The 15,143-nt window shown below is 37.6% G+C and overlaps 1 protein-coding gene across 1 annotated transcript; it reads left to right on the forward strand.

Annotated features, from left to right (window-relative positions):
- The first annotated feature begins 323 nt into the window (after positions 1-323).
- Positions 324-14,902, forward strand: ccdc24 (coiled-coil domain containing 24). The gene is made up of 7 exons (XM_060873607.1): positions 324-410; positions 547-719; positions 3,025-3,182; positions 9,351-9,476; positions 9,852-9,956; positions 12,489-12,543; positions 14,837-14,902. Exons 2-7 carry the CDS (start codon positions 588-590, stop codon positions 14,900-14,902), a joined length of 642 nt encoding a protein of 213 aa, XP_060729590.1. The 5' UTR covers positions 324-410; positions 547-587.
- The last annotated feature ends 241 nt before the right edge of the window (positions 14,903-15,143 follow it).

Here is a 15,143-nt window from a genome sequence, read left to right on the forward strand (position 1 = left end):
CATGAATACATAACTGATCTGTTCTGTGTTCCAGCTAATGGCCCGAATGATTGTAGTTATGACGTCATCGCAGTAGTTTAATGAGGCTTAAACAGTGATATTCCTTTAGAGAAATTATATATGATTGAATTTTCGGTCATTTAAAAAATATAACTATTAAAACTACTATATATTCTAAGATGATCCGTGCATAACAACGAGGATGAAGTATAAAAACAGAGTGTGCACTTTTTCCCCCATGTAATTGCACCAGTTCTCGAGTGTAGCTGTAATCCCGCGATAGTTTGTCTCCTAGCAACGCATTGTTTACATGGTACAGGAAGCGGAGAGGGAATTGGCTAAAAGTCAAGCTAACTAAAGCAGGTATTTAATAGTGTTACTACAAATACAGAAAACAAAGTTTTAACCAGGTAAAATATACGCTAATGTGTATATTGTTTTATATATATATAACTTTATAGTATTGTACGTTTCATTGTATTCTGAACAGCTAAGTTTTTACTGACTCATTTTCTCGCCACTTTTATTATATATATCTTTATACAGTGGGAACATAATAGTGTTAAATAAATGATGCCGGTGGCTTAATGGAACCTTTCCAGCGGCAGCAGAGTGTATGGAGCCTGATAAAGGAGTTTGTGCCAGAGTCCGAGCTTCCTGAGATAAGGGCTATAATCGGGGATGCACTCATAGACATGTACAAAGAAACCTACTGTGAGGTAAGGCAGACTTCAGTTTACACTAAATCACAAGAGAAAATGATACAAACCACCACACACACCCAATAAATAAATAAATAAATAAATAATAAATGTAAATGTAAATGTAATTAATTAATTAATTAATTAACCAATTAACTAACTAGTTGATTAATTAATTCATTAAAATAAACAAACAAACATTCATTCATTCATTCATCTTCTACCGCTTAACCGAACTATCATTGGGCATCAAGGCAGGATACACCCTGGACGGAGTGCCAACCCATCGCAGGGCACACACACTCTCATTCACTCACACAATCACACACTAGGGACAATTTTCCAGAGATGCCAATCAACCTACCATGCATGTCTTTGGACCGGGGGAGGAAACCGGAGTACCCGGAGGAAACCCCCGAGGCACGGGGAGAACATGCAAACTCCACACACACAAGGTGGAGGCGGGAATCGAACCCCGACCCTGGAGGTGTGAGGCGAACGCGCTAACCACTAAGCCTCCGTGCCCCCCAACCAACAAACAAACAAACAAACAAACAAACAAATAAATTAAATTAATTAATTAATTAATTAAACACTTAATCTTCTTTCATAATGGAATGCCCAAATTTTTTTTACCTACTGTGAGGTAAGCCACTTCTCTTAGCCACTAAATCACAAGAGAAAATGATACAAACCTCCACACACACCCAATAAATACATAAGCAAACAAACAAATAAATAAATAAATAAATTCGCTCACTCACTCACTCACTCACTCACTCTCATTTTCTACCGCTTATCCGAAATAAATAAATTCGATAAATAAATAAATTAATTAATTAAACACTTAATTTTCTTTCATAAAGGAATGCCCTAATATGACTGCATGTTACCAACTGTGTTTTTTTTTCCTCACCCCGAAACCCTCTGTAAATGTGTCACACACATGAATTAGTAGGTCTCTGTGAATGTTTGCGTTGGCATTTCTCACACTAGGTGAACACAGCCAAACTAAACCTACTAAAGTTTTTTGTGTTGAACCTTTTCTGTCACATGAAGTTTGTGGTTTAGACACAAATCTAGTGAACCTGTCAGTTTCACGTGAACTTTAAAAAAAAAACAATAATTCAGCAGTAAATCCAAAAATACTGGATTTGAATGCCAAAATTCATGACTGTCTGCAGTCAGTCTAAGAATATTCCACAATACTGCTTTCTGTGTGTGCATGCGTGTGTGTGTGTTTTCATGTTCACAGCATCAGTCAAACCAGCTCATGAGGTGCTTTACATGTCACTGTAAGGTAATTTAGAGCTCCCAGAGGTGCTCTGTCACACATGGCCTAAATGTGTGGAATGCATTTGTGTACATTACATGTATTCATTTGTCAGACAAGTCACGCAAAATCCAAGTATATACTTGAGCAGATGTGATTTACGGACTTAAGGATTCAAGAGAAGCTCTTTCATAACCCTGGGATTTAAAATCACAATTTTCCCTTTAATTTTATTTCTCTCTTGTTTGTGTTTAACCAAGAATAAGAACCTGCTAACTTTCAACAAAATCAAATATGTGTATCTGCCCAAGTGCCTTTTAAAATTTCACAAGTAGTTATCAAAGAGTAGTTATTAAACATAAATTGTTTTATTTATGAGTCACAAATTTAAGTGTACAAAAGTGTACAGAGATGAAATTTAAAAAAAATGAGACAATCAACGTAAATGGCAAACTTGGAGCAAAGTAGACAGCTGATAAAATTCCTTCAGAAGGATTTTAATGAAGTAGAATCTTGTAACATGAAGAAAGGTTGTAAGGTGTTGTGTTACCATGAGCCAACTGAACAGTTTCAGGAATAGGTTCTCTGGAAATTTACTGGAAGCATGAACACCAAAAAATTCTGCAGGTGTTCTGGGAAATGTTTTATGTGATATGATGAGTTTATGATGATATGATGACATGGTGAGTTTCAACATCGTTGTGTACATTTCAATAGACATGGGGTTCATGTGTGCTTGAGGTTTGGACATTTGGCTCTTAGCAAGACATGTAGACAGGGTCTGATTCTAGATCAGGTAAAGCCTTACATTATTTATTAAATATCTGTATCTATTATGACTCACAAACCTCACAATATATAGAGAAACAAGACTGAATGCAGCAAAATTTGACATAAGTCCTTTATTATCTCTAAAAATAAAAACAATAAGGAGAAAAGAAAAAGAATCACTCTTTATTCATATCTTTATTGGTATTTGTGTGTGTGGTGTGTGTGTGTCTGTGTGTATGTGTACTGAATATTGTGTTTTCCCATGTTGACCCACTATAGGTTCAGATGTGGGAGCAGATGTGGCATGAGGTGCATGATGGGAAATCCCAGATGCCCCATTTCTCTCTTGCTGACCCTCCAGCTATTAAAGAGCTGCTGCGATCAGAGCTCCAGCTGCTGCTGCTTACTTTGAGACAGGGAGCCACAACACTGGGCAGGTGAGGAGTAATTCCACTCTGAATCATCACCGCTAACACACAGAAGCACTGTTAAATTAAAAAGCCAAACACATGTGAAGGAAAGGCCCTCCACAACAACGATTACCAACACACCAGAAGTCCTGTGATGTTCATAATCAGTAGAAGTAACGCAGAAGAAATTATACACGATAATATCCATAACAATTGCACAGAGCAAAAGATATGAATCATCAGACGGAAACAGCAAAGGCACACACTGAAATATCCAGCAACAATCACACAGTCTTTGTTCTTTGCAATTATTATGGATATTATTGTGTATCATTTCCACATTACTCACCAAGGAGTTTAAACTACAAAGCAAATTGCAAATAATCCAAGCTGAATAATCATGCAAAAGCTTTTGAAGTCATTTTCTCCAGGTCTTTAGCTTTCTCCCAACACCAAAAAGCTTGTCGGTGAATAGGCTACAGGGTGTGAATGAGTTTTTGAAATACATAGAGTTAATTCCTACCTCGCTCCCAGTTTACCCAGGATAGGCACTGGATCATTTGCCACAAAGACAGGACAAAAGTGCTACTGAAGAGAAATGAATGAATGAACATATGAATAGTGCATTTTGGTTTTTCTCAGTTGAAAAGCTGAGACTTTTTTCTTCAGCCTCCCAGGCGGTAGTACACTTGAAAACAGAACAGCTTTGAAATCAGTATAAAAAATCAGACCAGACCAGCGGTGCTTCATCCACTTTTTGGGCTAAAATGTTCAAAATTAGCGAAAGGACAAATATATTCATGTACAGTATGAGATGTTGTTAAAATATAGGCAAGACATACACTTAGCATCAAGGGTTAAATCCTAGTGTGCCCCTTTTTTTTTTTTTTTTTTTTTTTTTTTCTTTTTTTACTAAAATGTGTATAATAAAGATCCCACTTAACTCTGTAGAACAGGTATATTATTTTATAGTATTATATTTATTTATTTTATTTATTTATTTATTTATAAATATATATTTATTTATTTAATCATATTTGTTTTGGGGGTTGTTCAGAGAGATAAGATAGAAAAAGACAGAGATAATATCAAGGCAAGGCGTCTTTAAATTATAAAACAATATTATAGAGAGACATAAAGAGTATATTTTAATAAATTTACAAGGTTTTAATAATAATTTTCTAATCTGTTATAAAAATATGCAAAGATATACATGAGATAATAATAATAATAATAATAATAATAATTATGATGATGATGATGATGATGATAATATTAATAATAATAGCTTACAGTCTGATTATAAACTAGAGAAAATATTATGATTTAGAAATGATTAAAGTGTTTTTACATTATTCGTGATGGTGTGGGGGTGTAGGGGTGTGGGGGTACTACTGGGAGCAGTGTCACTTGTATGCTGGTTGGACTGGTTTGTAGAAGGTGATACTTTTAGTGAAACTGAAAAAAAAGATCAAATTATAATTTCATATCCAGCCTGAAGCAATTCTTTAAATTTATAGTCGCAAAAAAGTAAAACCGTTTTAGTAGTCAGTTGTGCTCAGTAAGCGTTTCTATTGGAAACCTCAACCGGTCAGTAGAATTCCATAACTCCTGAACTAAAGGGTAAATTAGAATAAATTCTCATGGCAGGAGAAGTGACTGAAACAGGAACTAAGACATCCTGCCGTTTTACAAAGAATCAATTTAAATCGGTGTCTGAGATAACAGAGGGAGTGGACACCAGTGAAATTCACGAGGCCTTTCATGTGAATGAATCAGTCTTTGCACTCTAATCCTGGCTTCATTACTCTTTTCAGCTCTCAGTTGGGCTTTAGGCTCACTGTCCTCACAAATAAATGTGCTGATAAATGTGTTGAGACTTCACTGGTCTCTGAGGTATGGGTAAGTGTCAGGACCCCAATTTGTCAAATGTGGACAAAGCTCCAAAGGAAGGAACGCAGGGTTTTAAATCATGTATTTGTTGGAGCCAGTCGAAACCAGAACAGAACAGAGACCGAATTTAACCCAGTCTTTGAGTGTGTAGGCAAATTGAAACAGAATGACACCTCAGTTATGCTGCTACTAATTGTATAACAAAGCATTTCTTAAGCATTGTTCGCTCCTTGTTTACTTATTAAATTTATTGCATGTTATGATAACATGTCAGTTTGTTGCCTGGTTACATCCATTGTAGAAGATGCCATGTTGCAAAATAGCGGGCCTTTGGGTGGGCTCGCTTTTTAGCGCAACAATGCGTCCGGATGACCGTTTAACTCTTTCTAAAAGAAGTTATTTACAGGTACTCATACAACAGAAGGAGTGATCGTATCCAAGTAATGCAAGGATGGTGGAAAGAATGCCGTGCCTTCCAAAGCGCTTCTAAATAGCTGTTTTATGTGTTAGTCCTATAGAATTTTTTTTGAAGCATCGATGTAAGATGTCACTTGACTTCACTTTTGCATTGTAGCTACAAACTGACAGTTATAATTAGACGGCTGGTTTCCCAGACATAGCTAAAGCCTAACTGTAGATTAATAGGCTTTTTGGTCCGCTCACAGCTTAACCTGCATCCGGAAAAGTGTTCATTAAATCTTTATTTGGTGAGCTACAACTCATTGTTGGGAGCAGGTGCACAGCAAACAGTAAGGCACTTAATCAGAGAGCACTTCGGATGTTTACAAAGAGTTTTAAAGTGTAATTTGTGATCTCTTTCGTGTGGGGATGAAATAAATCGCACAAGTCGACACTAGCAGATGGAGATCATACGATGGCCTCACTGTTTGTTTTGTTTGTAATTCCTGGTCTCTCTCTCTTTCTCTCTCTCTCTCTTTGCTTGTATAATTTAGTCTCACACTGTAAGTCAACTGCTTTCAGGTGGGGTGTGGATCTGTGCCCATTGGTTTGCTCCAGGCTTGTGTTCTTTTTCCCAGCACGGAACAGGAAACATTTGACTCTGTGCCACTTTTGTAAAGGCGGGCTCACCTTTTAAAAAGAGCCTGATTTACAGGATCTGACTGACAGGATTTTTCCCCCTCTTTCTCTCCCTGGGTTTCTCCAGCTTCCCTCCCCTCTTGTGTGGTCAGCCTCCGCTCATTGTGTGTGTGATTTGTTATGGGTGAAGGCAGTGGAGCTGCACCTGTCCCTTTACACTGAATGCCCATTGATTGAGCGCCTTAACGTGGCCGTGTGAACTGCAAACGGCGTAGGCCCTCAAAGCTCCCTAAATCTCCCCAGGAAAGCAAAATAGCAAGTGCAGCAAGCCTAAAAGCCTGCAAAAGCTGTGCTTTTTTTTCATGCTATATTTTATTTTGTAACGGTCACAGCCTTTTTAGCCTAAAGGAAATGAAAGAGTCCTTATTTAATGCGAATGCACAACTGCCATGAACTAAAAAAGCATTAATATTTGGTGTCTGTGCCATCTTTCTTTCTTTCTTTCTTTTTTTTTTAAACAGGCATTAGGAATCCTCTCACTGGGATCAGCTCTATACTATTCTCCAATCTATGCATGTGATCTGTACACAATGTAGACTCTGTTCTCATCGTCGCACAAACACATTAGGGATAAATGTTAGATATAAATAGTAACTTAATTTTAAACTCATTATTTACAATTGATTTTATACCAAAATACTGCTTCAAAACTATCAAAACTGCTAGAATAAATACTTAATATTTTTGAAAGCTTCTTAAATCTTTCAGCATTTTTCCAGTACTTTTCTTCACTGCTTTTCCAACCATTTTGTAAACTTTACCTCAGTGTTTCTGCAAGGCTTTGATGCACAAATACTGCTGTTTCTGCAGGTCTTTAGGCAGCCTTGATGAGGTTTTCATGTCAATATTAGCATTAAGTACAAGTACTAAGTTGTGAGTCTATTGTTAATCTGTATTCGTGTTACTAAGTCATGTTCCTATGTCCATTTGGTGTGTGTCATTTAACGACACTTTTTAATGAAACTGCCAAAAGTAGTATTTGACAGCTGTCACCTAATTGGATTAAACTGTCCTAAACCTATTAATCAGATAAGTGTCCGTGAATTGCCATAAAGGGCTTACATTTCTTCAGAAGCAGTGTAAAAACAAACAGTTTTTGTGGGTTCTGTGACTACCTTTCTTAATGAGAAGGTATCATAGTGCCTCACGCATGCCCAAACACACAGCCTTGTGCTTTCTGATCATTACACACACACACACACACACACACACACACACACACACACACACATGCACATCCACACTCCTCTTTCAGTTCAGCTGGGTTTATTTCATGGCTCTGGAATTGGCAAAGGATAAAAGACATGCCCCTGCTGCCCAGTTCCAAATCCCCCTACTTAGTCTCTGTTTTTCTCTCTGTCTCTCTTTCTCACTGGAACACAGACAAAAAGAAAAGGAAAGAAACCTCTTTATCTTTTTCTTCCTGTCTGTGAGTCAGTACAGCATGGGGAGTTAAAGATTACAGCACAGAGCTACAGAAAACAGGGCAGATTAAGGGAGTGTTCAGACTGAGAACTGAATTTTGGAGACATGCATAAACTGCAGATGTGAAAAATGTGCTAAATTATGGACACCAGTCTTACTGGTGACTGTAGGTTTCTACACAGTGTAAGATATGACTTTTTAAGATCATATAGCCGAGCTGAAGATGTTGAGGTTCTCTTTGGGAGTGACAAGGTTGGACAGGATTAGGAACGAGTACATCAGAGGGACAGCTCATGTGGGGACAAAGTTAGGGAGGCCAGATTAAGATGGTTTGGACATGTTCAGAGGAGGGAGGGTGAGTATATTGGTAGGAGAATGTTGGACATGGAGCTGCCAGGCAGCAGGCAAAGAGGAAGGCCAAAGAGGAGGTATATGGATGTAATTAATGAGGATATGAAGCTAGTGGGTGCAATTGTTGAGGATGCAGAAGATAGGGATAGGTGGAGAGAGATGATTCGCTGTGGCGACCCCTGAAGGGAAAAGCCGAAAGAAGAAGAAGAAGATAAATAGATATTTATAGTAATATATGACTTAATTTTTCTGGACATGTTTAGGCCCAATGTGAGTATCCTTTAACTAAAAGCATTACTTCTTGTTTCAGACCACAGAGCAGTCCTGAATCACTGGAAGTGTACACAAATCAGCCATAACATTAAATCCTCCTGCCTACTATTGTATAGTTTCCCCTTGTGTTCCCAGAAAAGCTCTGATCTGTTGCAGCATGGACTGCACAAGACCTCTGAAGGTGTACCGTGGTATCTGGCACCAAGCAGCAGATCCTTTCAATACTGTAAGCTGTGAGTGTGTGGCCTCCATAGATCAAACTTGTCTGTCCAGCACATCAGACCAGACAGGCTAGCCTTCACTTTTCTCACACATCAATAAGCCATCATAATTTGGCCCTTGTCAAAGTTGCTCAGATCTTAGGCCAATTTTTCCTACTTCCCACACAACAATTTGTCTGTCAGTGGTTTGAATGCTATGGCTGATTGTTGTACATCTCTGCACACTCCAAATGAAATTGTATCTATTGTTAAGACAGTTACATTTAAAGCATTTGCCAGTTATCCAGAGTATTGTTTGTTTACTGGTTTACTAGGTCACAGAGTAAGAACACTAATCTAAGTAAACTCAATGAAATGAATGATGTGTACACAGATTATTGTTATTTTAAAAAATCCTCATACTGTGTGTGTTCACGGTCCTTTTACATGTCAGTGCTCGGGTCTTCATCAGTGAACATTTGAAGACTTCGGCAGGATGGAATTAGTGTTAAGTCTGTAATGGACCCATTAATGATGCTGACCTGTGAGGTTCCTCAGAAGCTCTTGGTTACTTAATTCCATTTGACTACAAACGGTTGTAGAAAGGACATTATTTACATTTACATTATTTCCTGTCCCGTGTCACCCAAATGAGGATGAGGTTCACTTCTGAATCTGGTTCTTCTCAAGGTTTCTTCCTCATATCATCTCAGGGAGTTTTTCCTTGCCACCGTCGACCTCCGGCTTGCTCATTAGGGATAATCGTTAGATATAAATAGTAACTTTAATTTTAAACCTTATTTTAAAACTTATTTTGTTTCTACACTTCTGTAAAGCTGCATTGAGACGATGTGAATTGTTAAAAGTGTTATACAGGTAAATTGAATTCAATTGAACTTAATTTTACTCTTTTGCACTACTTCTATTTGAAGCTCCTTGTCCTATGTTTGTGCAGAGATGGAGCTGAAGTCATGTCCCGGTACAGTCCCCGAGTGGTGAACTATGCCCTCAGTACAGACAGACAGCAAAGTCCAGACAGCATTGGATGTACAACACCAACAAGTAGACCTGAGTCCAGCAGGTTAGTTTTGTGCAAGTATTGTATATTTCCTATTATTACAACCACGATTACATCATTGAATGTACAACACAAGTGTGTTTCAGAGTAATTTGTTTCTTTACATTTGACCTCATAATTCATACAGTCCATCAATGACACAAGTTCAATAAAAACATTGAACAATTAGACTTTAAAATAAATTCAAATAATTAAGTTGGATAAAAATAAATAAATAAACAGCATGAACACAGGTTTCAGTACAGTACTTAAAATGATCTTTGTTTTGTCGAACATAGTAGACCTTTGGACTATGCTGCGTTCAATATGTTTTAGCAGCAGCTAAATTTTCGAATTCATATTTTAGTTTCAGTGTGTATTATGTATTTTTTTTATCAGGTCAAGCTCAAGGCTTTCGTCTCACTCCAGCATTGAAGAAGAAATACAAGCTCTGTGGCACAAACTGAACATCACCCATATAAACGAAGTTGTGTCCCATCTACGGTAAGTAAAAATGGTCTAAATAATTCAACAGACTGCGGAAGGACAGGCATTATTTTAATCAGAGGGGCAAGTGCTCGGTCACAACTCAGTACATTTTAAATGAAATACTTATTGCCTGTGTTGAGTGACTACCCATTAAAAACATGATTTAACAGATGTAAGCCAATGTTCAACTGATTTGCTGCATGCTTACTGCTTCATTTAGCTCCATTATTTACCTATTATTGCATCAAATGGTCAGAAATGGAAACTGAAGCAAGTGCAAATAAATAAACTGGTTTTCTCTGTCTTGTGCTTGGTCAGAGCAGCAGATAGGGCAGTTAAGGACAAGGTTGTCAAATTGGAGTTTAAAATAGTCCATATCTTGTTTTTTTGTTTGTTTTAGCAAATTCTGCAAACAGCACAGTATAAATGCAGACAGTACGTCTATAATGTAGAGAAGCATTTCCATTGTAACACATGTTACAGAAATTTGGAGATGGGATAATTTCTCTACATTAGAAATTGCATGCACAACACAGTGAACAAGTTTCCACTCAATAAAAATAAATAGAAAAATATGTGCAGCTTCCTCTTTTTTTTTTTTTCCTGAAATGAGCCAATGGATGACTGGATATTTTTATTTTTCAGTTGACTATTTTTGGGTCACTAGACAGTAGCCTATAATCATAAGTCAAGCAAAAGCTTCTCAAACCTTGTATGGAAAGCATGCGGAGACAAACGTTTACATTTTACACCATTACACAGATCTTTGTAGCATCATTATATTGTAGAACAAAGCTTAGTTTACAACCACATCCTTGTCGTCCAGGTCCAGGCTCACTGTGGTGGTGTTATAACAGCATTCGAGGTAGGTGCATAACAGTGCCTGGGTTCTCATTACTTAGAGCACAAGCAGATGTGGCACAAAGGGTCACACTTGTAGCACTATAATGCTACACTATGTGAAGTAATATTACAAACAACCATGATGACATACAGTACTGTGCAAAAGTTTTAGGCAGGTGTGAAAAAATGCTGTAAACAAAGAATGCTTTCAGAAATATAAATAATGAGTGTTTATTTCTGTCAATTTACAAAATGCAAAGTGAGCAAACAAAAGAAAAATCTAAATCAAATCAATATTTGGTGTTACTACCTTTTGCCTTCAAACCAGCATGAAGTGATGGCACGGCCCCCACAGAGCCCTGATCTCAACATCATCGAGTGTGTCTGGGATTACATGAAGAGACAGAAGGATGTGAGAAAGCCTACAGTACATCCACAGAAGATCTGTGGTTAGTTCTCCAAGATGTTTGGAACAACCTACCAGCTGAGTTCCTTCAAAAACTGTGTGCAAGTGTACCTAAAAGAATTGCTGCTGTTTTGAAGGCAAAGGGAGGTCACACCAAATATTGATTTGATTTAGATTTCTCTTTTGTTCATTCACTGCATTTTGTTCATTTATAAAAATAAATGTTTAACACTTCCATTTTTGAAAGCATTCTTTGTTTACAGCATTTCACACCTGCCTAAAACGTTTGCACAGTACTTTATATAATAATACTTTAATGCATGGGATTTGTATTTAGAAACACAGAAATCACTTGGTGTGGCCTCCTACTTTAATCTATTTGGATCCAGTGAGGTAAATGTTGTGGAATGAACGTTCTTCCACTGAGATTTCTTTAGCTGCTCTCCCCGTCAGTGAACACAGAGCAGACGTGCTATTTAAAGACTAAGCACTCCCCTCTGTTCGCCCTCTCCTCTGTTTCCCCTTCAATGGCACTCCCTGTCTAGACTCCCACCATCTACACAACCACTGCAGTTATGCTTTACGACATCAGATAGCTCAGCTGGACTTGAACTCAGAGAGGTCTTGTAAGCAATTAATAATGATCAGCAATGATGCGCCTTTAAAGCAAAAGCATTCATTCGGGTGCCTTGGTGATGTCAACCGAATGAAGTCATGCATTTACGTGTAGCAAATAACATCCTGCACTATTTTCTGCACACAAGTCAAGGGAGAGGGTAGTGTAGCGTGGAGAGGAAGTGGGCCAGTTCAGTCCACCAGAACAGAAACCCCCTTTGTGAGCAAATGAATAGCAGACCCAGGCATATGTAAGATTCCCGAGTCCTAAAGAAAGGAAGCAAATTAAGAGCCTACAGTGTTTATGTAACAGGGAAAGAGTAGCTCCTTATTTTGCCTCTTTCCTGCTTCTTTTTATAAAAATAACAAAGAAAGGCTTTGCGTCTTTTTGGCTTTGCAGAAAGGTCTAAACCAAACATAAATTTAATGCATCTAAGAGTAAAGGAAAATTAAAATAAAGGAAGCACAATAATGAGACAGAAGCATTAAAAATGTGAACTACTGTAGCAAACAGAAGGAATGTGAACTATTGGTTTCATTTCAACACCTGTGGAAATATTGCATGTTAATCTTTTAATAATGTTTTCATTTCGTATCCTTATAGAATACATCTGTCATCTTTGTTAAAATGAATGTTATGTTTCTGTTCCTTCTGATTGTTTGCTTGTTTGATTGATTGACAGGTCAGTTCTTACGGCAGAGTGTGAAGTGCTGAAAAATGATGTTCTGTTGCTGCAGGTAAAATTCCCTTTGTTGTTTATTAGTCATGTGAATCGAGGTATTATTTTTTAATGTCTTTTTTGATTAAAAAAAATGGAGCGATGCTGGACCATCTGTCAGTGTTTGTTAGACCCGAAGCTGTATTTTAGTTCTGAAGAACTTATAGTGACTTGATGCCACTGCAGCTGAAGACGTATGGTTTCATTTATATGGATGCCCGAGTAAAGGTCATTGCCCTGTCATATCAGCTCTGACTACAGAAGCTCCTTTTTGTTAGTGTAAGATGAGCTCGGCTGGATTCAAAAGCCCATAAGAAAGGTTTAAATCAAGGTCAGACTCTATTTTTCTTCATACGTCACTGTAGTTAAGAGTGCCGCATCACATACTGTTGACCATGAAATTTTAATGGACAAGCTTTAAAGGATGGTCAAGTTTGGCTGTTCAGATCTATCTTGACAGAACATTACCAGTTTGTGAGAAACTAGTTTATTCAGAGCCTAAATGTGCAGTTTTTGGTGTTCCTTTAGGTTCTGTTCTAAAATATTTGTCATTATAGCCTCTTGGATACATAATTCATGAATATACGCTGGATTTTCTTTTTTCAAATCTGTACTGATGATACACACCGATACCAATGACTTTGTACAGAAGTCACACAAAATGAAAGGCCAAGTTAAAGACAAACATTCAAATTTTATTTTCCAAAGTTCTAAAGAACTTTTCTAAAGAACAGAAATGTTGGCTAGCTATGTTTCTCATTGGATACATAATTATTAGTATATTGTTGGTTTTAACTTATGAATTTGGACAGATACAGTACAACAACACAGCTATGCAAAATGATAATAAAAGGCTAGGGGGGCCTGTATACCGCTTATACAGAAGTCATCAAGGTCTAGGGGGACAGTATACAGTGTAATCCTACACTGGTCTATCATCTAACACGGAAACCTTTTTGAGAGTAGACCTAAAGAAAGATGAAGTCATGTTAACCCATTCTCCAATCCAATCTCTGTAACAGCAGCTATGAAAATAGCCTTGACTGAGACTGTTGTTGTTATTGTTCTTTAACAAAGAAATCATATAATTGATATAGTTTGTTGATTTAGATTGATACAGATAGCTTTCTGCAAGGAGCAATTTAGCAATTATAGAATATGAGGGTGATGGTGCTTTGTCAGTAAGTAGCTTTTCTGTTGTCGGAAATTCTTCAAGACAGACATTGGACATGCCATGACTTTAAACATAACTGTACTGTAAATGTCACTGATGAATCAATTCAAACTAGAATCATTGGCAAATTGCCTTGGTGCTGTATATGAGATATAAAGCACTTTGAGGTAAACATCACACCACCCTGTAATGGATCATTTTCTTATTACAAAACATCATGCACTGTTTGATATCTTCTATTTATCACGACCCTGAATGGATGTAGAAGCATCAACCCTAACTGCAAAAAAAATGCTGTCTTGTCATGATTTGTGATCATTGTCATTGATTTTTAAAGTTAACAGTTAAGTCGTAAATGTGCCTCAATCGTCTGTCTGGCTGTCTGTTTCGTACTCTTTCTTAGAAACGCACACTTTCTTCACTTTATGTTGGCACAGCGCTGAACGCAGTCCCAGATGTGGCACATCTTACTACTCACAGATGACAAAACCATCTCCCCACACATTCCTAGACATATACTGTATACTGTACTGCTAACATAGCACTCACTGTCTCCACCTCCTCACTACTCTATAATAAAAGACAGCTTTTATTGAAGTACATTCCCTATTACTGAGGTCTTTGGAAAGTATTTAGATTTCTCTGTCTTATCAACACCCAGTGAGAGAGCGCTATACTAAAAAGCGCACATTTTATTACCACTTTTATTGTTTCTCTAAACTGGGCATGCTGACATGGCCATCTGCTTCAGCCGCACTCTAGGAGTGGCATTAACACACACTTAACACAAACATCATAACAGCTGTGTCCTGACATCTAGGATACTTGTAGCTGTTAAATCCATGTCTGAACAATAAGCTCAGAGCACACTATGATGGGCCTCACTGTCACGGTCAGCTGCTAGATATCATGTGCTAATGAGGGAGCATGTCCAAAGCAGTGCTGTAATAAGGCTGCATGAAGTCCAATCAGCCAGTTTTGGGATGACCAAGAAGTTGCGGGCTCGTGCATTCGATTTGGGATTTGATGTGCTGTTCCATTTATTGTTTTCTTTAAAGATATGAACTAATCACTGTAAGGTTTGCTATGCATTAATATGCTTGTATAACAGTGTAGCTTTTCTGTGTGTGTGTTTTAGGAGAGCGTGGAGCTGGAATATCTGAAGCAAAGTGGCTTCATGGAGCCCAGTCTTACAGGTCAGTAGGCAGTTGAAACTATACAGTATGTTGGGATAGAGACTCTGGATCAGGCTTCACCGTGATCAAGTGGTTACTTAAGATAGAATTGATGGATGGATGGATGGATGGATGGATGGATGGATGGATGGATAAAAGATATATTCAGCTCATTTTGCCTCTAATTTTGCCTTCACTTTCAACATTAAAGAACAATAGTGAACACTTTTAGCTTCTGTGTAGGACAATATTTTTGAAAGAACCCTTAAT

This window comes from Tachysurus vachellii, chromosome 7 (genome assembly GCF_030014155.1).
Source record: "Tachysurus vachellii isolate PV-2020 chromosome 7, HZAU_Pvac_v1, whole genome shotgun sequence".
Taxonomy (NCBI): domain Eukaryota; kingdom Metazoa; phylum Chordata; class Actinopteri; order Siluriformes; family Bagridae; genus Tachysurus; species Tachysurus vachellii.